General features: G+C 36.7%; 1 protein-coding gene and 1 long non-coding RNA gene across 3 annotated transcripts in view; one reads left to right on the plus strand and one right to left on the minus strand.

Annotated features, from left to right (window-relative positions):
- The window catches only part of LOC126955606 (uncharacterized), a 50680-nt gene that overhangs the window by 26204 nt on the left and 792 nt on the right, over positions 1 to 23684 (minus strand). The window lies entirely within an intron of this gene.
- FABP2 (fatty acid binding protein 2) lies at positions 2695 to 7894 on the plus strand. Its single transcript, XM_050792353.1, has 3 exons — positions 2695 to 2761; positions 4274 to 4449; positions 5477 to 7894. Exons 1-3 carry the CDS (start codon positions 2695 to 2697, stop codon positions 5639 to 5641), a joined length of 408 nt encoding a protein of 135 aa, XP_050648310.1. The 3' UTR covers positions 5642 to 7894.

The following is a 23684-nucleotide window of genomic DNA, read 5'->3' on the forward strand; positions in this document are numbered from 1 at the left end:
CCAGGCTTGTGTGAGAAGAAGCGTTGTTTGCTTTCCATTGATCCTATTTGGATCCTTCTGTGAAGCTTAAAGTGGCCATGAGACACAGGTGAGGTCATGGTGAAAATGGTAAGCCATTTTAGTTTCTTCCTGCCAACCTTCCTTCCTGAGTCAGGCACTTTCATTTCAATCGCTATGAGATCACATAGTGGAAAGATGTATTCCCAGAGGGTGATACAATGCAATACTATCCTTAACAGGCAAATCCAAGGCATAGCCAGTCCCAAGTGGATCACTAGTGCAAATCATAAAATACCTAAGTAACTTTTAGGTGACTTTCTCATAAACACCAGAACGACATGAGTTTTCTTAACAAAATATCACAGTGGTTTGAGACCTAGGATGCTTCTAAAACATTGTTATTGCTCCTAGATTTCCTTTGTCAGAGAGTTAGGAGAGAAACAGAGGTTTAATGAGTACCTTTTACTGTAAGTTGTTCAGGTGGGTGCTTTATGGAATTTGTTCATAAAATATGCATATCAGGTATTATTATTGCCTTCATTTTATTGACGAGAACACTGAGGCTCAGAGAGGTTGAGTAAGTAATCTGACGAAGATTCTGCAGAGTAAGTATGTTTAGTCAGCACTGAAGCCCAAGTCAACGGGTTTTGTTTCTAAAACACATGTTCTTTTCACTCTACCACATTTCTATTTCAGTGACCAGATATACCTATTTTTCTGACCTAGAAAGGAAGATTGGATTCATTCTCCATAGGCTTCAGAGTTCACAAATCACCATAACCAGTCAACTACCTGAAAGACTATTAGTCCTTAGCTTCAAACAAACTTTTCTACTTCCCTCCAAGTTGAAAGTATATTAGGTTGATTGCTCCCAAGTGATAAGGTTTTAATTCTCTGAAAAAAGAGAAAAAAATCACAATGTACCCAATTTTGAAAGTAAAGCTTAAATTATGAATGTAAAGGACTTCCCATTATGACCTTTGTCCCCAGCTCATAAGTGTGTATGTGTGTTCTTTTTCATTCCTTTTTTGACATTTAAAACATTATTTATCTTTTAGAGATGGGGTCTGTCTGTTGCCCAGGCTGGAGTGGACTGGCATGATCACAACTCACTGCAATCTCCAACTTCTGGTTCAAGAGATCTTCCCACCTTAGCCTCCCAAGTAGCTGGGACTACAGGCATGTGCCATTATACCTGGCTAATTTATTTTATTATAATTTTTAGAGTCCGATTGTCGCTATGTTGCTTAGGCTGGCCTCAAACTGTTGGTTTCGAACTCCTGGCCTCAAGTGATTCTCTTGTCTCAGCCTCTCTAATAGCTGGGATTACAGGCAAGAAACACTGCACCAGGCAACTCTTTTTCTTTTTTAACGAAATAATAGAGTTAGTAGAAAATAGTTTGCTTTTTAAAGTGCTTACTTAATAAAATAAAAAGTGGGCAACTCGAAATAAAAAAATCAAACAATATCAAAAATGTTTAAAAGATTTTTAAAAATCAAAATATAAAATAATACCAAAATTTAAAAACCGGGATTCTATTCCCCAATGTTCTGTTCAAATCTGTTAGATTTATCTTCCCTGGACCCTAAGTAATATCTTGGGCAAGCCCTAGAGCTTCTTTCCTGACCCTTAGTTAATAAGATGTTATCTGGTCACATTCAATCACAATAATAGACTCATTTTAGTAATAAACATCTTAAGACTAGTAATTAAAACTCTTTACTTCACACCACGTTTCCTCCCCAAGCTTGGCCTGTTCCAGGTTGGCAGCGTGAAGTAGGGAAAGGAGAGATATGGTGACCTTTTCTTTGTACCTTTCTAGCTACCCTCTATACCCTAAACACACATACATACTGAGCTGTGGCTTCTGACTCTACTGGGTTTGGGGATGAGACGCAGTGAGACTGAAACGAAGGAGTGGTTTTAATTAATGGCACAGCTAAAACCGGATTTTGTTCTCTCTGCACATAGCAGATGTTTAAAGCTAATTCTTTTATGCAAGTTTTTATACTATCCAGCCTCATTTGTACCTCTTGAAATTTTGCTCAGTGGCCTATCACCATTCAGGATCAAGACAAAAATTAATGAGCACTTATTGCGTGTCATGCACTGTACCAAGTGCCACGATATTTATCCAAACTCCTGGCAATGCTAAACACAATGCAAAAAGACATATTAGAAAACGAATCTTATTAACTAACTTTTCAACTGTATTTCATCATAAAGTCTTACTTTATAAGATAATTGCTGCTATGAAAAAGAGACAGGTCATGGTCTCATTTCCCAGATATTATCTGACTTACACTATAAATTATATTAGCTCCAACACAGTGTGCACTCTGAACTTAGAAAAACAATCTTCTGATAGCATGCATTCTAATTCTTGAAATAAGTATGCCCACAAACTGTAGTTGAAGACAGAATAGGTATGCTTCTCATGTTTTAATTCAGTTGAATTTCAGAAGATCTCAGGAATGTACAGAATGAGAATTAACTAATTAAGAATTAATTAATAAGAATTCTTATTAATTAATAAGAATTAATTGCTTGACATAGAGTAGTTAGGTGATTTCCTGAACTTTAAACTTCCACATCACAGTATAGGGTTGGTTCTAAGATAAGAAATATAATAAATTCTTGCCCAAGGACAGACCTGAATCTCTAGTTGCCTGGAGGCTGACTCAACTGAAATCATGGCATTTAATGGCACTTGGAAGGTAGACCGGAGTGAAAACTATGATAAGTTCATGGAAAAAATGGGTAAAGACTTTATTTCTTTGTGGCTTATTCTTTGCTTTCTTACAAACATTTTTCTTTCTAACTCCTAAATCTCTAGGAGATAACAGATAGCTTACAGATAGCTCCTAATGTGGTAGTGAGGATCCAGAAGATGTTCAGAGGAGGGAAATCATATTCTTACTTCTTACATTAGGAAGAATCCACTATCTCACTAATGGAAGAAAAGATTCTTTGAGTGCTGTCCTCTGAAACACACCAAAAAGATCCAGATATGTTTCCTTCACTCTTTAACTGAAAAATGACTTTTTTGTTATTTACAGTAAGAAAATGGCAGTGTATAATGATAACTTCCAGATTTGAAAATGTTAAATTCTAGGAGATGGAAAAGCAAAGACCATATAAGAAAGTAATGGAGGCCGGGCGCAGTGGCTCAAGCCTGTAATCCCAGCACTTTGGGAGGCCGAGACGGGCGGATCACGAGGTCAGGAGATCGAGACCATCCTGGCTAACACAGTGAAACCCCGCCTCTACTAAAAAATACAATAAACTAGCCGGGCAAGGTGGCGGGCGCCTGTAGTCCCAGCTACTCGGGAGGCTGAGGCAGGAGAATGGCGTAAACCCGGGGGGCGGAGCTTGCAGTGAGCTGAGATCCGGCCACTGCACTCCAGCCTGGGCGACAGAGCGAGACTCCGTCTCAAAAAAAAAATAAAATAAAATAAAAAAATAAAGTAATGGAAAAAGGTTCTCTTAAAATTTATAGCTCTGAATAAGTTAGATTTAATTCTTATTTCTTCTAACTTACAAAAGTTTTGGAATAATCTTGAGAAGCTATGTATTTTCTTCAGGGAAGCTTAATTTAACTGATTTATAAATTGATACCAATACTCTGGCAGCCCATATACTACATAAGATAGGCAAACAAATTTGTGTCATTCCCCTAAAAGAAAAATCTGCATCAATTATAGCTTACAGTTTAGGAATTCTAAGTTTAAATTTATAAAATTTGTAGAGTCTTACAGTGATTTTGGCTATAACATTTGCTAATTTTCTCATTTTTGTGTCAGAAATGCCACAAGAAACAAAGAGAATTATGAAGTTCAAAATTTTAAAGCCACTATGAAAAACAAAGGGGCATTTAAGAAAAAAGAATACGGTATATGTAGAATTAAATATGTGCTTCCTCATAAATATATGAATATACATTTTAATCCTTCATTTGATATTTCTAGAACTTAATTTACTTAACACTGAAATGAACAGTTTGTTAATCTTATTAAAGTTGTTCAGCTCTAAGATTCTATAATTCTGTACTGTACTTAATTTTTCTCAAGTTTTGGAAAAACAACTTTAATCAGTTCTCTTGATCTGATTGAAACTGAACTTCTATAGAAGCAATCTGAATGCTCTTATGCAAAGGCAATGCTACCGAGTTTTCTTCCCACCCTCAAAATAAACAAACAAAACATAACCTGGAAAAATAAACGCTTCTTATGGGATTTGACTTTATTTTCTCCATTGTCTTACCTTTTGCAGGTGTTAATTTAGTAGTGAAAAGGAAGCTTGCAGCTCATGACAATTTGAAGCTGACAATTACACAAGAAGGAAATAAATTCACAGTCAAAGAATCAAGCACTTTTCGAAACATTGAAGTTGTTTTTGAACTTGGTGTCACCTTTAATTACAACCTAGCAGACGGAACTGAACTCAGTGTAAGAATTTTTTTTATGAGCAATGCATTCTTGATTTTTCTACCCAATATTAAAATGATCTCTGCTCTATTTCATTGGTTGGTTTAATTAATGCAGGTCTCCTTCATTTACTGAAGAAGCCAATGAAGTTTGTCTATGTTATATATTGCACAAATTGGCAGGGTTATCTAAGTATTACACTTTTATTTTTATATGCATCTGTGAAGAATCTGAATCGAACAATAAGAATTAGAAAAAATATCTTTTGAATGACTGAGTATAGACCTATTCATAAAAAAAATCAAAACTGTGTTTTTAAACAGTACAGCAACAGAAGCTTTTAGAGTTAATATGTAACTTAACTGTAATAGTAATTTAATATGTTGAAATAATAAAAGAAATGGACAAACGAATAAATGAGTGAGTTACCAAATGGCAAGCTTTGATGTAGTGCAGGTCATTGAGAGTGTACCTTTTCACGTAAGATAACACATTTTAGGAAGTCATCATTTTCAACAAATTTTTTAAAAACTTTTTTAGCCTCAACATTTTTCTATTTAAATTACATATGTTTGTAATGACAATTTAACTACTGAATGTTTTATCAGTTATGCCTTTCTTTAATTAGTTCCACAATCACACAAATTAAAACAAGCACAGAGTTGTTAACCTCTCTATGAAACTTATTAACCATGTTAATAAGTTAACCATGACTATATTTCTGGATATGTAACATGAAAGATTCAGAAAGAAGCCCTGCTCATCTGCCTTAAAATTCAGCATATGGAAATTATTTAAGAAAACAAGCATAATGGTTATCAACACATACTCTGTAGCCCAATGGTCTAGGTTCAATCCTGACTGTGACTTTAGGTGAATCACTGGGCCATTTTACAGTCTCCTCTTCTGTAAAGTAGGATAACAGTATCAATTTCATAGGGTCACCATGAAGATTAAATGAAAAACTGTGTCTACAGAACTCAGAACAGTGCCTGACATGTGTAAGACCCTAATAAATGCCATTATTGTTATCATCATTATTATGTAGGGGACCTGGAGCCTTGAGGGAAATAAACTTGTTGGAAAATTCAAACGGACAGACAATGGAAATGAACTGAATACTGTCCGAGAAATTATAGGCGATGAACTAGTCCAGGTGAGTTGTAACATTTATAGCTATTTTCAAAAGGCAAAAATTACTACAAAACAATAATTTTTATCACTGCTGAGCTAGATCTTCAGTAAACAGACTACTTCTTTTCTCATAAATCTTACTGATTTAAAAAATATTGTATAGCTATTTTCTGATGCCTATTTACTAAAGAGAACTTATATATGTCAAATGATCAATGCCTATTTTAACTGAAAATGTAAACGACTACAAACCAACAAGCGTTTTAAAATGGCTGTATCCTATATCTGTATAAAATCTTGCTATCAAGTACAAGAAAAAATAGTATAAACTCATACTCATATAATATATATAATACAAAAATAGTATAAACTCATATAGTATAAAACTATAATAATACCAATATTTTTCTTAATTTAGATGTAAATCTTAAAGATAAATTCTTCTGTTTGTTAACACCTTTCAGACTTACGTATATGAAGGAGTAGAGGCCAAGAGGATCTTTAAAAAGGACTGAACATTATTCTTGGAGCACAGCCCAAAATACAAATTGGACAGAAGATCTATATTGTACCAGAACTGTTTCTTTCACCCCATCAAGTATAAGGTTACTGACTGATTGGTCCTTTTATAAACATTGGTATATTTCCATTCGTGCCAAAGCAAAAGAAGTAAAAGCTAATTAGGATTTAATTTGTTTTATATTCTCTAAGACATATATTTACTAAAAGAATTTGTGACATTTTAAAAAACAAAAATAAATATTGTGTCCATGTTGCTTTATATGTAGCCTTGCCTTTTAAAACAAAAAGTATGTGAATATGAATTGACAGACTGTTTTGGTAGAGAGAGGGTCTTCCTCTGTCTCTCAGGCTGGAATGTAGTGGAGAGATCATAGCTCGCTGTAACCTCAAACTCTTGGACTCATGCAATCTTCCTGCCTCAGCCTTCTGAGCAGCTAGGACTATGGGTACACTTCACCATGCCCAGCTAATTTTTGTTTTCTTTTCTTTTCATTTTTTTTTTTTTTTAGAGATGGGGTCTTGCTATATTGCCCAGGCTGGTCTTGAATCCCTGGCCTCAAGTGATCCTCCTGCCTCAGCCTATCAAGTTGCTTTTTTTCTTTACATTTGATAAACTGAAAACATAGGTTGCATATGACTCTTTAACATCTTGCACTGGTTGTGAATAATTTTCTGGCACTGGTTGTAAGTAATATCTATTATTATAAAAATAATATATGCTCAACCAGAGAACTTAGAAATAAGAAACATAAATGTAAAATAAGTATTTCCATAACTCATAATCCAGAGATAACTGTCATTCTGATTTTTACAGATATCCTCCCAGTCCTCTTCCCTGGGGATAGATATTTCCCAATACATACCACTTTGAATAGGATGACAGGAAATAAATGATGTACTAAGTTAAATTAAATTATTGTATTACATTTTTCTACATATCAGTGATTCCCAGGCTTGGTTGAAAATCAGGATCATCTGAGAAACTTAAACAGTTTCTGCATTCTTAATCTCCACTGTTATTCTATTCTACCAGAATCGCTAATAGAACCAAGAATTCTAGAAAATTTCCCAGTGATTCTGATGCAGCCTGTCCACTAACTAGTCTTTGAGAACAATGGAGATATCAGTTATCAATGTTATTTTTAACCACCCCCTTTCCTTTTTGTTGTTGTGGTGGTTTTCTTCACATAAACATATACACTGCCAATTTTCCAGGGCTCAAAAAATTTCCTCTTATTCATATTTTCACATGACATACTATTTTATGTGCTTCATGTAATTGTATTTTAGCAGGGCATATATTAGGGGATGGAGAGAGGGGTCAAATATTTTAAGCATTTGCAGCTGCAACTCTGGACTTTTGACAAATTCTTTTTGACGCTGATGCAGATAACTGTTTAACATTTACATAGCTCTTACTACTTGCCCCACACTGTTCTAAGCAGTATATACATATGACACATACATTAAAATGTAGGAAGAAAAATGTTTGAGTACCTGATGAAAATGAATAGATTAGACAGTGTGTAATATTTGAAAGTTGGTACTGTGTTTTCTCACTTATAAGTGGGAGCTAAATAATGTATACACATGGACACACCAGAGTGTAGAATAATAGACGCTGGAGACTTGGAAGAGTTGCAGGGTTGGCCGGGGGGCGGGGTGAGGGATGAGGACTTACTTAATGGGTACAATGTACATTATTCAGGGGGCGATGGTTACAGCCCAGACTTTACCACTATGCAATATACCCATGTCACAAAACTATACTTGTACTCCTCAAATTTATACAAAAAAAACCTTAAATCTATGTTCATTTTATAATTTCATAAAAATCCTCACATAGGAAATAGTAATTATTCAGATTTTCACACGCTTCTCTTCATAAAAGCTCAATATGCTTCTATCCCTCTAATCTTATGTGTCTACCATATATGAATCAGGAAAAGGTAGGTATTAATCTCACTGGAGAGAGACAAAGGCACAAAGAAGTTTATTATCTTGTCTAATATTGTACAAAGTCCATGATGAACAGAAGAATTAAATGTAGGTCTTGACTTTCAGCCTAGATCATTATTATCTATGCTATTACTCAGCCTGTTATAAACAAAAATATATTAAGAAAAAAAATGTGCTTAATTCCTCAGTGGCACCCAAGAATAGCACTCTAAATGAGTCAGGTCAGACTGTAAAATAACGGTACTCAGTGATTAGACACATCTATTTCTAGTCTCATTGCAGACTTACTTTTTTCACCGTTTATATCCTTTCTAGAATTAAATTTCCACTATGTATTAGTATTGGAGAGCAGCCTATTATATGTTAAGTGACTTCCATTTCAATAACCCTTTTATGGGAAAACTAACCTTGTCGTTACACCACCGCGGTTGGCCAATCGACCCAAGAGCAGCCAATCGACCACAATTGGGCCAGATTATGAGCTCTGTGTAGAAGGAAAAAAAACAACTAACTGAACCCACAAGAACCTCTTTTTAGGGAGTTTGAATTTGAGAAGTACAGAGTTAGTAGTTGATAGGAAGGAAAAAAAGCTTAAGGAGGACAAATAGAGCAAACAGTAATTAGAAGTCATGAGTACCTGAAACTATGAACAAGCAGAAACCATAGGGTAAACAGCAGAATGTTGGGGCAGTCAGAAGCAGTTGGAGTAGTAGAAGCTGAAATATTTACACATGCAATACGGTATCTGGGATTTGCTTCAAATTGCTTTCTCCCCAGTCTAGGGTTGGGGAGGAAGATTGATACAAGTTGGCAATTCCTGCAGCTGTTGCAAAGTGCCTGACACATAACCCATGATAGGTTCACTGAATAGGAACATAGGAATTCATTATACTCATCTCTGTAGTACTTTTGTATGTATTTGAGATCTTCCATAACAAGAAGTTAAAAATATAGTATTTACATACACATATAACTCCAGAATCCAGCCACTTTCCATCACTTCCACTGCTATCACCTTAGTATGAGACACCATTATCTTTTTCCTGGATTACTGTTACAACTCTCTGAAAAGCCTACAAACTTCTACCTTCCCCACTCCATCCCTTTAGTCTCTTTTTCTACACAGCAGCCAGAAGGATCCTAAATCTGATACGTCACTTCTCTGTTCAAACTGCTGCAATGGCTCCCATTTTCACTCAGAGGAAAAAGCCAATGTTCTTACAATGACCTGTAAGACCCTGAATGATCAGATCCCCTGTTACCTATCCAACACATGGTCCTGTTTTTCATGAAATATCTGGGGGAAGCGTGTTTAAAGCAGAGGAAACACCCTGGAGCAAAGACACCAAGGCAGTAGCAAGCCTCATAAATTTGAAGAAAACAGCCTGGAAAGAGTCCCCAAGATCACCCAGAGCTGACCAAAAACAAGACCAATGTTCAGGAAATACAGGCTGATTCAGCTTTCCTAAAATTTAGGAATGATATAGTGAAAGAGACTGGGTTTTAGAATCACAGACTTGCCCAAATTCTTGTCTTCCCATTTACTGACTAAAATTCAAGTTCTGATTCTCAATTTTTCTCATTTGAAAAATGGGGAGAATGTAATGATTTTCTGAGCTTGTTGCTAACTGAGGTATTATGTATAAAACATCAAGTGTAATGCCCAGCACACACCTGGTACTCAAATGTAACACAAACATGTACCCTTCTCTTGTAGAGAAAATGGGGCAAAGTATATCCTGAGCAGATGGGAAAACTCGTTTCTTAAAATACCTCTCATGGAGTCTGCGTAAGAGAGTGAGCCTTGGTCTGGTAGATGAGAATACTTAGATCTGGTCCAGTCTGAGACATAACTAGCTGGGGACTTTGGGAGAGCCTCTTCATCTCTTTGGAATGTAATCATCTTTAAAATGAGAGGATTGAACTAGATCTCTAAATTTTCTTTCAGTGCTAAGATTCTATGACGTCTCAATAACATTTAGTGATTCCTTCCTTTCTTAAGCAGCCCTTTTGGTGTGGGTCACAGGGGACAGGGCAATAGAATAATGGAAGGTAGAATGGGAAGAGGGAAATATTTACATTATAAAGTATGGTTGGTTTCATGGGTGTATGGCTTATGCAGGCTCAGAGGGCTCTGTGCTCGGTTTAATGCTCTTCTCTTACTGTCCTAAAATTCTCAATACTTTTTGAACAACTTTTGCATTTTCATTTTACACAGGGCCCTGAAAATTATGTGGCTGGTCCTATTTCTATGGATTGATTATTAATAAGTACAAAAGATATTTTCCAATGAGGAACTACAGAGCATGAAAGCAAGATATCTCTAGGCACCTAAAGAGGGGTGGATGGATGGAAAAGATAGTTGCCTGGGATAAAATGGAAATGAGATAAAGTTATGTGGGGATGGGGAGGGGAAAAAGGAGATAGATGGTCACTTCAACATTATAAAGTGCTTCTTTACCTTTTGCTACTTGCTTTCTCTAAACTATAGTATTAGAATGCCATCTGCTGGCCAAGGATACACTCTTTCAGAGGTTTCCAATGCAGTCTCTGCTGCATTTGTGTCTAGGGAGTGTTCCAGAAGGTCTGATATACCATATTCTATACTTTAAAACGATAATTATTAAATGTTTCTTCAGTTGCAAACTCCGTATTAAACAAAGCTAATACAGACTCCTCTTGAACTGATCCACTAAAACTGCTTTCATTTATTGAACAAAAAATAATTTTAAAAAAGCACTTTGTGCCAGGCAGAAAGTATTTAATGATGAACACTATTGGTAGAGATACTTAGGTCATTAAGAATTTCCTCAAATGGATACAAATTCTCAGCCTCATCTTGGGTCTGAATCAAAGTACCAAGAATAGCATCATCATCTTCAGCATTGGATGGTCATCTAGAGTAGGGTTATACTTTCACTCAGTGTGTGCTAATAATGCAGGATGCTGTATATTGCCTTCAGGCCCGATGACCAACCTTTAGGCTATTGTCTGGAACGGATTTTACTGGAGAATTGACTGGAAAAGAAGAGTATGCAAGACAATGGCAGAAGATGAAAGTTAGGAGCAAATGGTGGAAATCAATAGTCATGGATAAAGCATAGTGTTCCAGAGGGCTTCTCTCATCCATATATATCCCCATTGAAGATTCCATTAGAATGATGGATTGCAAGAAGTCCTCCCTGCCATGTAATCAAGATTGCCAGGAATGAAAGAGGGAGCTTAAATAATTAGTAGTTAGAACTGCTGTGAAGTGAAGGAGTAGTAGAACTCTGAAGGAGGGCAGGCAAGGAAGTGCTCCCTAAATGTCAGTCCAGTTTCAAAGCCACATCTCTCAGATTACAGGTAGTGAAACTCATTCTTATCAAATGATTCTGGCACACTCACTATATTCACTGGAGAAAACACCTGAAAGTCAAAGAACAGTACTCTTCCTAAACTTGAAAACAAAACATCCTTTAGGTAAAGGAGTATATGCTCAATGTCATTTCTTGGTTTCAATTTAGAAACTTTTTAACAAGATTTTTTTTAAAAGGATACTGAAGGGCACAAATGTGACACAGAACTTCCTCTCTTTAACATATACTCGGAACACAGAAACCTCGGTGAAGATGGAGGTTATTTCATAATCCCAGTCCAGACTGTTTGTCCTGCATGTTCCCATGGTACAAGGTGTTCAACTCCAGCAATACCATTACTCTGAATTCAATCTGCTTGCCTGCCTCCTCTAGTTTGTGAGCTATATGAGAGCAAGGATAGGGTCTTATATCTATACCCTACACTGTATCCCTCTAACACATAGTAAATATTAATGATTGTAATTTGGGGCATGCTGGGCAGCCCCAGCCTCAGAAAGCCAGCTTTCCCTATTCTTTCTTATACCCAGAAGATCTACTGAGGGAATCAGCCCTTGTTGTTCTTTACAAACAGATAAACTTATTTTGAACCAGATCACTGTAGCCATATCTGATTAGGTCAAAAATGGCCACCTGATCCAAGGGCAGTCAATTTCTATACTTGAGAGCAGCCAATGATAGAACTTTGTCCAAGACCAATAATTCTCATTAATTAAAACCAGGTAGGGTGTCTGTTGAGAAATCTGACTTCAATACACAGGAAAAGTCATTAGCTAGTAATGATGGGCAAAAGTTAAAAGATACAGATGGAAAAGCAAACAACAGAGGCCATGAGGTAAAAGCAGCCATGATAAGTTCTAGTAAACAAAAACTGGATAGAAGAAAAGAGGGGTGAGATAACATTTTTAGATGTGGAAGTAATGAATTCTTGCTTCTGGTGGATAAAAAGATAACTTGTTCAGTATAGGCTCCTTGTACTCTGAGTAGCCAAGAATACATATTCCTTTAACCAAATATGCATCAAGCACCTACCATGTGCTAAATATGACATGAGTTTTAGTGGTGGACAAGACTAATCTATTTGGTTTCATGGAACTTCAAATCTAGCTTACCTTAGAATCTAGACATGGAAGACATATTGAACAAGTAAAAATTAGTGTGATAAGTATGATAAAGGAGTAAAGGTAGGCTCTCATAGAAATATATGCTATCTTGAATTATACTTTCCATTGAACTATTTTTCATAAGATGCTTGATTGTATGGACTTTCTTGAATTCTTAGAGGGCCTAACTCACATTTCAGTCTCCTATCATCCTTATTTTCATACAAATTGGCTCCTACACACAAGCGGGAAATCATAAAATCTAAATAAATGCTTTCTTTATAAAACATAGCACTAACTCAGATACAGTTAAATGCAACTCCTTCTACAAGTTAACATTTATTAATACATGGTGTTTCCAATGTGCCAGATATTTTTCAAAGTGCTTTCTCATACCAATTCAAGTTCGTCATCACAACAAAGTCTATATAATAAGAACAATTATTGCTAGTCTCATTTTACACATGAGAAAACTGAGGCAGAGAGAGGTTATATAACTTGCCCAAGGTCAACAGCCGTAAGTCGCTGAACCAGAATTTGGACCCAAGCAGTCGTCCTAGAGTCCAAATTCAATTTTACTTAGTGTGGTTATGTAGATACATTTTCATTCAAAATATCATCCATCAAATATGTATTAAGCATGACTTACATGCAGGCACTATGTGCCAGGTGCTGATATAGGTGTTACAGATACGACAAAGAACAAGACGGACAAAAATCCCTGTCATCATGGAAGGGATACAGATAACAAGCAAGATAATGAAGTGAAATATATAGTACATTAGATGATATAAATGCTATTGAGAAAAATAAAACCAGAAAGAGGGATGTGGAGTGTCAGAGGTGAGATCACGGATGCAGTTTTAAATAGAGACTCGGATAGCACTGAATAGGTAACATTTGAGCAACACCCTGAAGCGAGTGAGAGAATGAACCATTCTAAGTATGTTTTAGTCAGAGCCCTGGATTTGGATCCTTGAGCCAGTGACAGTCTTAAAAGAGCCTTGGAATTACACTAAGTGTTCCTGGGCTCTGTAATATAAACAGTCTAGGGCTGGATACAGTGGCTCACACCTGCAATCCCAGCTACGCAGGAGGCTGAGGCAGGAGGATCCCTCGAGCCCAGGAGGTCAAGGCTGCAGTGAGCCATGATCATGCCACTGCACTCCAGGCTGGGAGAGACTCTGTCTCAAAAAAATATATAAAGAGCCTAATTAGCATAGCCTATGGGGGCTCAAAGTTTCTAGCTGAGGAAGAAGAGAGTAATGTAACAAAATAAGCATTATGAAACAAGCAATAGACTCCTTCTATCTTTTGAACTGGAATTTCTGAAGGATTATTTTGTGAGGCAACAATACTGAAAACTTTATGAACTCTATTCTTCCCAGTTTCTAGTTGTTATAAAACCAACACATGAGCGATATATTTAGTCTGACTGGGTTACAAATTGATGAAGTCATTCTCACAATAGGGAGAGTAGCCTTGTCTTCCTGTGGGGGTCATTTTACTCATTCCCTTAGGTTCCTAGGGAGTACCCTTAATCCCCAGGCAAGAGTCACTCTATGAAAAGAAAGTTGTTTATGAAATTTAGTGTGCATGGGAATGATGAAGAAACAGAGAAAAACACCACAGATGTACTATTCCTACATTCTATAACTCTGACCACTAATGAACCATGAATCTGTATCCCTCTTAAGTTGATTTAAGTTAGCTTTTTGGTGTCATCTTTTACCTTCTATGCCTCATGCTTTTCAAAATCAAGTAACATTTCCCCAACTTTGAAGTACCTATTGCAATACTCCAACAGTTTAAACGAACAGAACTGCACCTTTATGTGGCCTACTTGCCAACATAGAAAATAGGGGGAAAATACACTTTTTCTTTTGAACTCTGAGAATACTCTAAATTTGTCATTTATTTTTTAAGCATGGGAACATCTTTTCAAAAGAAATCCTCATGGAAGTCTAACAATACCTACACTGTCAACTCTACTCTGCACCTAGAAGAGGGTACACTAGCTCATTCTTCACGCAACAGTACTTGAGGTTTTCCACTTTCATACTCCTTTCAGGGAGTAAAGAATGGCATAACCTGAGGTTGTCACAAAAAGCCATTATCTGAAGCATCTGGACTTGTTCAATCAGATCTGAGAACAAAGTACTGGACTAGAAGGTGTCCTCAAAGTCTTACCATGGGTCCTGGAATACTGGGGTTTGGCTGGCAGCAGAACCTCCTCCTTTCATATCACTACCTTTTGGCTATCAGCTGGAACATGGGGGCCAAAAGGGCTTAGGTGTCCTCTACCTCACAGACCCAGTGTCTTCTAAGCTTTTCTACTTTAATTTTCTCAGCACCTGAAAAATTCACCTCTTAAGACCTTAAAGAGTCTCACTTAAGATATAAAGGCAAAAGCCGGGTGTGGTGGCTCACACCTGAAATCCCAGTGCTTTGGGAGGCCAGGTGAAAGAATCACGTGAGGCCGAGAGTTTGAGACCAGCCTAAGCAACAGTGAGACCCTGTCTCTCCCGCTCTCTATATATAAAAATATATAAAGAGAATTACTTATTTAAGAATTGCTACCCTGATTGCTTCCAGAGAGTCCAATTTAATAAATTATAGGAATTATCTGTTTTAGAACTTTAAGGTTGATTTAGTCCCCTAATGAAGACCAGTGTGACTTTTTGTTGTGGGGAAGGTGAAGACTGTCAAGCATTAATATTCTTTTTTGGGGGGTGGGGGGTTCTTTTAAGGTGGTAAGATGCATATAATATACAATTTGCCATTTTAACTATGTTGTATATACAATTCAGTGACTATTATATTCATAATATTGCATAATCATCACCACCATCTATTTCTAAAACATTTTCATAACCACAAACAGAAACTTACCATTAAGCAATAACACCTAATTCCCCCATCTCCCAAGCCCCTGAAAAATCAAATATTTTCTCCCATTCTATAGATTGTCTTTTTACATGTGTCTGGCTTATTTCATTCAGTGTTTTTTCAAACATTATTTTAAAACACTTAGCATTATTTCAAGAATCATCCATGTTGTAGCACATATCAGAACTTCATTCCTTTTCAGAGCTGAGTAATAATTCAAGATACATAAAACTACATTTTGTTTATCCATTTATGGACAGTTGAGTTGCTTCTACTTTTTGGCTATGGTTAATAGTGCTGCGATGAAACAGCATACTTGGTGTATACTTGGTGTATGAGTATCTGAGTCTTTGTTTTAAATTATTTGGGGTATATACCTAGAAGCAGGATTGCTAGGTCATATGGTTCTTCTTTAACTTTTTGAGGAATCTCTAAACTACTTTCCATAATGGCTCCATTATTTTACATTCCCACCACCAATGTTAAAGGATTTAAGTTTTTCCACATCCTTGCCAACCCTTGTTTTTTTCTGTACTATTATTACATTATTATTGCCATCCTAGTAGATGTGAAATGGTACCTCATTGTGATTTTGATTTGCATTTCCCTAATGATTAATGGTGTAGAGCATATTTTCAACTGCATGTTGGCTATTTGTATATCTTCTGTGGAGAAATGTCTGTTCAAGTCCTTTGATCAGTACTTTTTTTAACCGGGTTCTTTTTGTTGTGGAGTTGTAGAAGTTCTTTATATATTCTGTATATTAAATCTTTATCAGATATATGATTTACAAATATTTTCTTCCATTCTGTAAATTGTCTTTTTACTTTCTTTATAGTGTACTTAGATGCCCAAAAGTTTTTAATTTTGATGAAGTGCAACTTCTCTATTTTGTTGTTGTTGCTTGATGTTAGCTGTGGGTTTTTCATTATACCCTTTATCAAGTTGAGGAAGTTCCCTTTTATTCCCAGTTTTCTGCATGTTTTTATTAGGGAAGGGTATCAGATTTTACCAAATGCCTATTCTGCTCAATTGAAATGAAATGTTTGTCTTTTTTCCCTTTGTTTTACTAATGTGGCATATTACGCTAATTGACTTTCTTATGTTGAGGTATCTTTGCATTCCTGGGATAAATCTCACGTGGTAATAGTATATAATCCTTTTAATATGCTGTTGGTTTGGGTTTGCTAGTAGTTTTTAAGAATTTTTTTGTTTGTTTGTTTTTGAGACGGATTCTTTTTTTTTTTTTTTTTTTTTTTGAGACAGAGTGTCACTCTGTTGCCCAGGCTGGAGTGCAGTGGTGCGATCTCAGTTCACTGCAACCTCTGCCACCTGGGTTCAGGTAATTCTCTTGCCTCAGCCTCCCAAGTAGCTGGGATTACAGGCGCCCGCCACTGCACCTGGCTAATTTTTGTAGTTTTAGTAGAGACGGGGTTTCACCATCTTGGTCAGGATGGTCTTGAACTCCTCAACCCATGATCCACCCACCTCGGCCTCCCAAAGTGCTGGATTACAGGCATGAGTCACAGTGCCCTGCCCTTTTTGAGAATTTTTGTATCTATATTCATAAGGGATACTGGTCTGTAATTTTTTATAGCGGTAAAAACATATAACATAAAACTTACCATATTAACCATTTTCAAAAGTACAGTTTAGTGGTGTGAAACATATTCACACAGTCGTGAAACAGATCTCCAAAACGTTTTCATCTTGCAAAACTACAACTCTACGCCCATTAAACAACTGGCCTTTTCCTTCTGTCCACAGCCCCTGGTAACCACCACTCTACTTTCTGTTTCTAGGAATTTGACTACTTAAGATACCTCATGTAAGTGGAATCATACAGTATTTGTTTATCACTGGCTTATTTCATTTAGGATAATGGCCTCAAGTTTCATCCATGTCGTAGCATTTGACAGGATTTCCTTCCTCTTAAGGCTTAATGATATTCCATTGTATGTACATAATACATTTTTTAATCCATTCACCTGATGATGGACATTTGGCTTGCTTCCACCTCTTGGATATTGTGAAAAGTCCCGCTATAAACACGGGTGTGCAATATCTATAATTTTCTTTTCTTGTGATGTCATTATCTGAGTACTAGCTTAATAGAATGAGTTAGAGAGTGCTCTCTCAGTTCTATTTACTGGGAGAGTTTGAGTAACAACAGAGTTAATTCTTCTCTAAATGTTTGATAAAATTCACCAGAGAAGTGATCTACTACTGGACTTTTCTTTGTTGGAATGTTTTGATTACTGATTGAACCTCTTTCCTTGTTATAGGTCTGTCCAGCTTTTCTATTCATCTAAGTTATCTAATTTGTTGACATACAATTGTTCATAGTATTGTCTTATAATCCTTTTTATTTCTGTAAAGTTTGGTGGTAATATGTACACTTTCCTTTATGATTTTAGTTATTTGTGTCTTCTCACCTTTTTCTTCGTGTAGCTAAAGTTTTGCCAATTTTGTTGATCTTTTTCAAAGAACCAATTTTGGTTTCATTGATTCCCTCTATGGGTTTTGTATTCACTATTTCATTTATCTCTGCTCTAATCTTTATTATTCCCTGTATTCTGATAGCTTTGAGTTTACTTTGCTCTCCTTTTTCTATTTCCTTATGTTGTAAAGTTAGGTTGATTTGAGATCTTTCTTTGTTAATGTAGGCATTTACAGCTATAGATTGTCTTCACTGCAATCTACAAGTTTTCCTAAGTTGCATTTTCATTTTCATTTGTCTCTAAGTATTTTCTAATTTCCCTTATGATATCCTTTTTGAACCACTGGTTGTTTAAGAGTGTGTTAAATTTCTACGTTCATGAATTTTCCAGTTTTCCTTCTGTTATTAACTTCTAACTTCATTTCATTGTTGTCAGAGACCTTTCTGACTTCAATTTTTAAAACTTCGTTGAAACTTCTTTTATGCCTTAATATATAATATATCCTGGAGAATGTTTCAGGTATACCTGATAAGACTGCATATTTTGCTGCTGTTGGATGGAGTTCCATATATGTCTGTTAGGTATAGTTGGTTTATAGTGTTGTTCAAGTCCCCTATTTTCTTATTGCTCTTCTGTCTAAATGTTCTACCTATCATTAAAAGTGAAGTATGAAACTTTCCAAAAATTTTTGTAAAACTGTCTATTTCCCCCTTCAATTCTGTCAATGTCTGCTTCATATATTTTGATTCAGCAATTTCTTGGTTGCTGTAAACTTTTGACTGTTTTCCAGCATTCTGACAAAGTTATTTCAGACAGCTTTTGCTTGTTCTTCAATGCTGCTGTGGAGGGACAGAAACTTGGAGTGGCTATTCCACCATTTTGAACACGGGTCACCCAAGGTGACTTTTGACACTAGCTTTCACTAGAACAAAAAAAAAAAAAAAAAAAAAAACCCACCAATAAATCTGTTCTCCAAGAGGCATATTTATAGACATGAACAAGAAAGCTGAGGTTATCCAGTAGAGGCCTTAAGTCACATTCCCTGCATCTATCTCTTCCATTCCATGTTGGTCCTTGAGTAATCCCCGAGGAATCACAGCATTCCATGAAATTTAGTTTAAAAAGCACTATTATAAATAATTAAAGCCCCTTGATACTTATGTGTCTACTGCCTGTGATTTGATGTCATAAACAGTTGAACAATAATTTTGGACTAGACGATCTCTTGCTTATTTTCTGATTTACTTTTTCCCAACAAACTTTCCAACTTCTAGTTAATAAAATGCATTTTCATTGAGAAAATTTGAAAAATATGGAAAAGCACAAAGAAGAAAACTATCTGTGATCCCATCTTTCAAGGATAACTTCTGTTAACATGGTTACAGTTGTCACACTTACAAGTCTAATTCTGGTCAATATTTTATATATAGCAATGATCACCTTAGCACCCATTTATTTATTCTAAATTAACAGCTTTCTAATTCCAAGCCTAGGTTTTGATTCCAAGCACAGGTTTCCTATGCGTGGAAACCTATAATCTTATGAGATTAAAAAAAAAAAATGTATTGACTAACCTTTGAAACTCCATCCTGAATGACTGCCTCTCTAATACCTTTCAATAAAACAAATAACAGGTTGATTGCTGATGATTAGCTTAACGAAATTTCAAAGTTGTAGGTTTCAACATCTTTGTCATTTGTGCCTACTAGTCAAGCTCTGCTCTACTGAAGTTGTTTTTAAACTTTTAAAAGCAGAAGGATGCTTTGTTTTGAAATAAAATCTTGTATGAAACTCTAAAATATAAATAAAACTAAGTTTTTATGGTTGAAGTCTGTTTATACATGTGTAAGTAAGTAGCACAAAGAGGTTTAATTGTACCTGACTAGTGTGTTCACAGCCAGTTCTGCTCAGCCTTCCAAATACCCAAATCATTATGCAGAACCCCAGGCTCTGTGATGCTGTTTGAAAACTTCATTGTTCTGTTATATGTCCTCAGTCAGTATTTTTAATGAATCGGTTGGTATTGCTTCTGTATCTCTTATGGCTCCTTGGACAATGCCTGACACACAGCAGGTATTAAAAAGTATTGACTGAAATTAAAGAAGGAAAATCCACAAAGGGGAAAAGATTGGCACATATCCATTACTAGTACTTCAAAACATCTCAGAAAGTATCCCCGCTGAGAGTACAGATCAGTAGTGTTAGATGCCACTGGTATCATACATCATTATGTTCTAAAACACAAAATTTTACAAGTATTTTTTTGACTGGGATTGTGTTAGTAGTTGCAGAATATAACAAAATATTGTTGAATACATATTAAATTTCTTCCATGTGGAAGACACTGTTCAAAGAGCTGTGGAGATTGCAAGATGGCAAAAATACTCTTTCCTTTAAAGAACACTTAATACTTGCTAGGTTCTGTGGCTTATGCCTGTAATCCTGGCAGTTTGAGAAGCTGAAGCAGGAGGATCACTTGAAACCAGGAGTTTGAGAAAAGCCTGGGCAACATAGTGAAACCCCATTTCTACAAAAATAAACATTAATAAAAAGCAAGCCTCGCATGGTGGTGTGTGCCTGTAGTGCTAGCAACTGGGAAAGCTGAGTAGAAGGACTGTTTGAGCCCAGGGGTTCAAGGTTGCCAAGAGCTCTGATTGCACCACTGCACCCCAGCATGTGTGACAGACCAATACCCTGTCTCAAAACAAATTAACAAAACTTAATACTCTAACAGGAGAGAAAATCTACATAAAATTCCTACAAAGCAAGCCAATGTGCCAGACAATATCAAGAAAATTTCAGTGTTTTTTGAGCCAGAGGTAGGGAAATTTTGAAAGATGACCAATCTGACAAATAGCTCCATTAATACGAGGCCATTACAGAATGTAGAGGGAAATAATAGGTGCCAAAGGCAGGCAAAAATCTATGGAAACAAATATTTCATTCACTGCCTTCATCTTGAGAAAATAACCGTCTCCTCAAGAAGAAAACATGATATATAAGGTGGAGACAAGTTAAATGTGACTTGTAAATGTGAAGTTTTCACAATTGGTATGTAGAAATACCAAGAATGGAGAGATCAGTGTGAATTGTAGTGAAGGAAATTTTATGAAGTTGGCACTTTAAGTTGGGCCCCAAAGGATGAGTAGGATTTAGACAGGTGAGAAAGCAATCCCCAATGCTGGAAAAAATATACTATATTTCCAGTATAACAGGAAAAACATGCACCAAAGCCCAGAGGCCAAGAGAATAGCTTCCATGAGGAAAATGGAAGAAAGCACTCTGACTGGAGCAAAGAATGTTTCCTGGGCACCAGGTTGGCTGAGTAGAGTGGAGCCAGATTAATTTTGAGTATAAAGGTGGGAACTCCTAAGGCCAAGATAAAGATAAAAGGTGCAACCTAGTTAGGATGATAGTACAACTCTTTCTTTGTTAGAGCAGGGAGGGAACAGAGTCTTGCTCTGTCACCCAGGCTGAAGTGCAGTGGCACGATCACAGTTCAAGCGATCCCCCCAACTCAGCCTCCCGAGTAGCTGGGACTACAGGTGTAGCACTCAACTAACTGTTTTTTGTAGAGAAGGGATTTTGCCATGTTGCTCAGGCTTGTCTTGAACACTTAGGCTCAAGCAATTCACCCACCTTGGCCTCCTGAAGTGCTGGGATTACAGGTGTGAACAATAGCGCCCAGCAGATAGTACAACTCTTAAACAAAGAAAACTATGGAAGATATACAAAGGAGTTAGAATGAAAGAGAACAGCCGAGGCACAGTGGCTCATGCCTGTAATCCCAGCACTTTGGGAGGACGAGGCAGGCGGATCACCCGAGGTCAGGAGTTCAAGACCAGCCTGGCCAACATGGCGAAACTCTGTCTCTACTAAAAATACAAAAATTAGCCGCCGTGGTGGCAGGAACCTGTAATCCCAGCAACTCGGGAGGCTGAGGCAGGGAGAATCGCTTGACGCCATGAGGCGGAGGTTGCAGTGAGCCAAGATCGCACCATTGCACTCCAACCTGTGTGACAGAGCAAGACTCCGTCTCCAAAAAAAAAAAAGAGGTTGTAGTGAGCCAAGATCATGCCACTGCATTACAGCCTGGGCGACAACAGGGCAAGACTCCCTTTAAAAAAAAAAAAAGAATTTAAGAGAACAATAACAACAAAATGAATAAATAAAATGACCCAGAAGATGGAGAAGTAACCTGTGGTACCAATCAACAGGGCTGTTGTTAGGACAGGTACTCAATTTGAAAAGGAAGAGAAGATGAAATCAAGATGAGAAAGAATAATTTAAGAGAAACACACATACTTCCAGATAAAAATTACAGTAACCAAATTCTCCACTGTTGGAGAGGTTATTCTGCAAAATTAATTTAATTCCTAGGATGATCACAAGGATGCTTTATCACATGGACATACTAGTTTGAGAGCTGCATAAGAAAAATTTGCATTATCCCTTAGGTTAAAGCAAAATTCACCATCATCTCCCTCCTGAGAACTTACTGCACTTGAAGTTCAGAAGGTTTGTAACGTCTTCTTAAAAACACTTAGCTGTCTTTGGCCTGATGGTTATAGCATTTTCATGCACCACCTTCTCCACCCCAGCCCAATCAGATTAATTTTGCTGACAGAATTATGGAAGTGTTGGATCATGGTTACAGTGCAATGATTCAATCTGTAGTCCCTAGTGCATATTTTTCACTTGAACATGTGAAGTAGAAAGTTCAAGGTGGTTGGACAAGTGCAGAGGAGTAGATGATTGACAGTGAACCTGGATTTCTGTACAGTACTTTTTAAAATTTAAATTGCTTCGACAATGGCAAATGCCAACGGAGCAAGGTGGCTCATGCCAGTAATCCCAGCACTTTGGGAAGTCAAGGCAGAAGGATCACTTGAGGCCAGTAGTTCAAAACCAGCTACAACACACTCTAAACTCATTTTTGTAATGTGGAATAATCAACAATCAGTGGGACTCTTACAAGGGTAAAGTCGGAAATAGAATCTTTCAACTGAATTTAGTTAAAATAACCCCTCATTTGCATTAGTTACTCTTCCAAGTCTGACAGACGTTCCTGACTCAAGATCAGATCATACTATCAACATCCCCTCATGATGAGCATGTGGCTCTGGGCCAAGGACAAGTTTAAAACCACTTCAAGACCTGTTCAGTTTATGTCATGCTTATTCATCACTAATAATCTCAATAATTTTTTATCAATCCTACTTCAATAACTAGGAGTAACTGATCCTACCTTGTCAGCGAGAAGAATGCTTCCGTCTCCGGTAGGGGCAATTGTTTACTTGCCTTTCCTAATTTTTGTAAAGATTCAATGCCACTTATGCCCAGGGTCTTTTTGTCTACTATCATCAGACAATCTGCATTACAGCACACAATCTAATTAATTATCAGGTAATGACCCTCTCATCCCAGAATCTACAAAGCATTTTTCTTGAAAGGTCATACACTATCTCTGTCTCTAAAACCTGGCAATTAATTTCGAGGCAAATTGGAGCAAGGCTAGGAAGCTATAGAACAGCTTTAAGACTGCTGGATTTGGAGTTAATTTTAGGCTTTATAATTTTTTTGGTAACCTTAGACAATTCACTCCTTTTTTGTTTCATTTTCTAATTCTATAAAATGCAGTACAGCCCCTTCAAAGAAGTTTTACGACGATTTAATGACTTTCTGTAAAAACACAACTACAGTCTTATCTCCATTTACTATGCACTAAGAGAACCACATATATCTGGGTGCCCATATTTTCTGAACAATTCAGGAATCATGTGAAAAGAAAGACAATATTTGAAATTGGACCCACTAGGTAAAATCCAGGCGGTATGGGTCATTTTCTTCCT

Source organism: Macaca thibetana, chromosome 5 (assembly GCF_024542745.1).
Source record: "Macaca thibetana thibetana isolate TM-01 chromosome 5, ASM2454274v1, whole genome shotgun sequence".
Lineage (NCBI taxonomy): Eukaryota > Metazoa > Chordata > Mammalia > Primates > Cercopithecidae > Macaca > Macaca thibetana.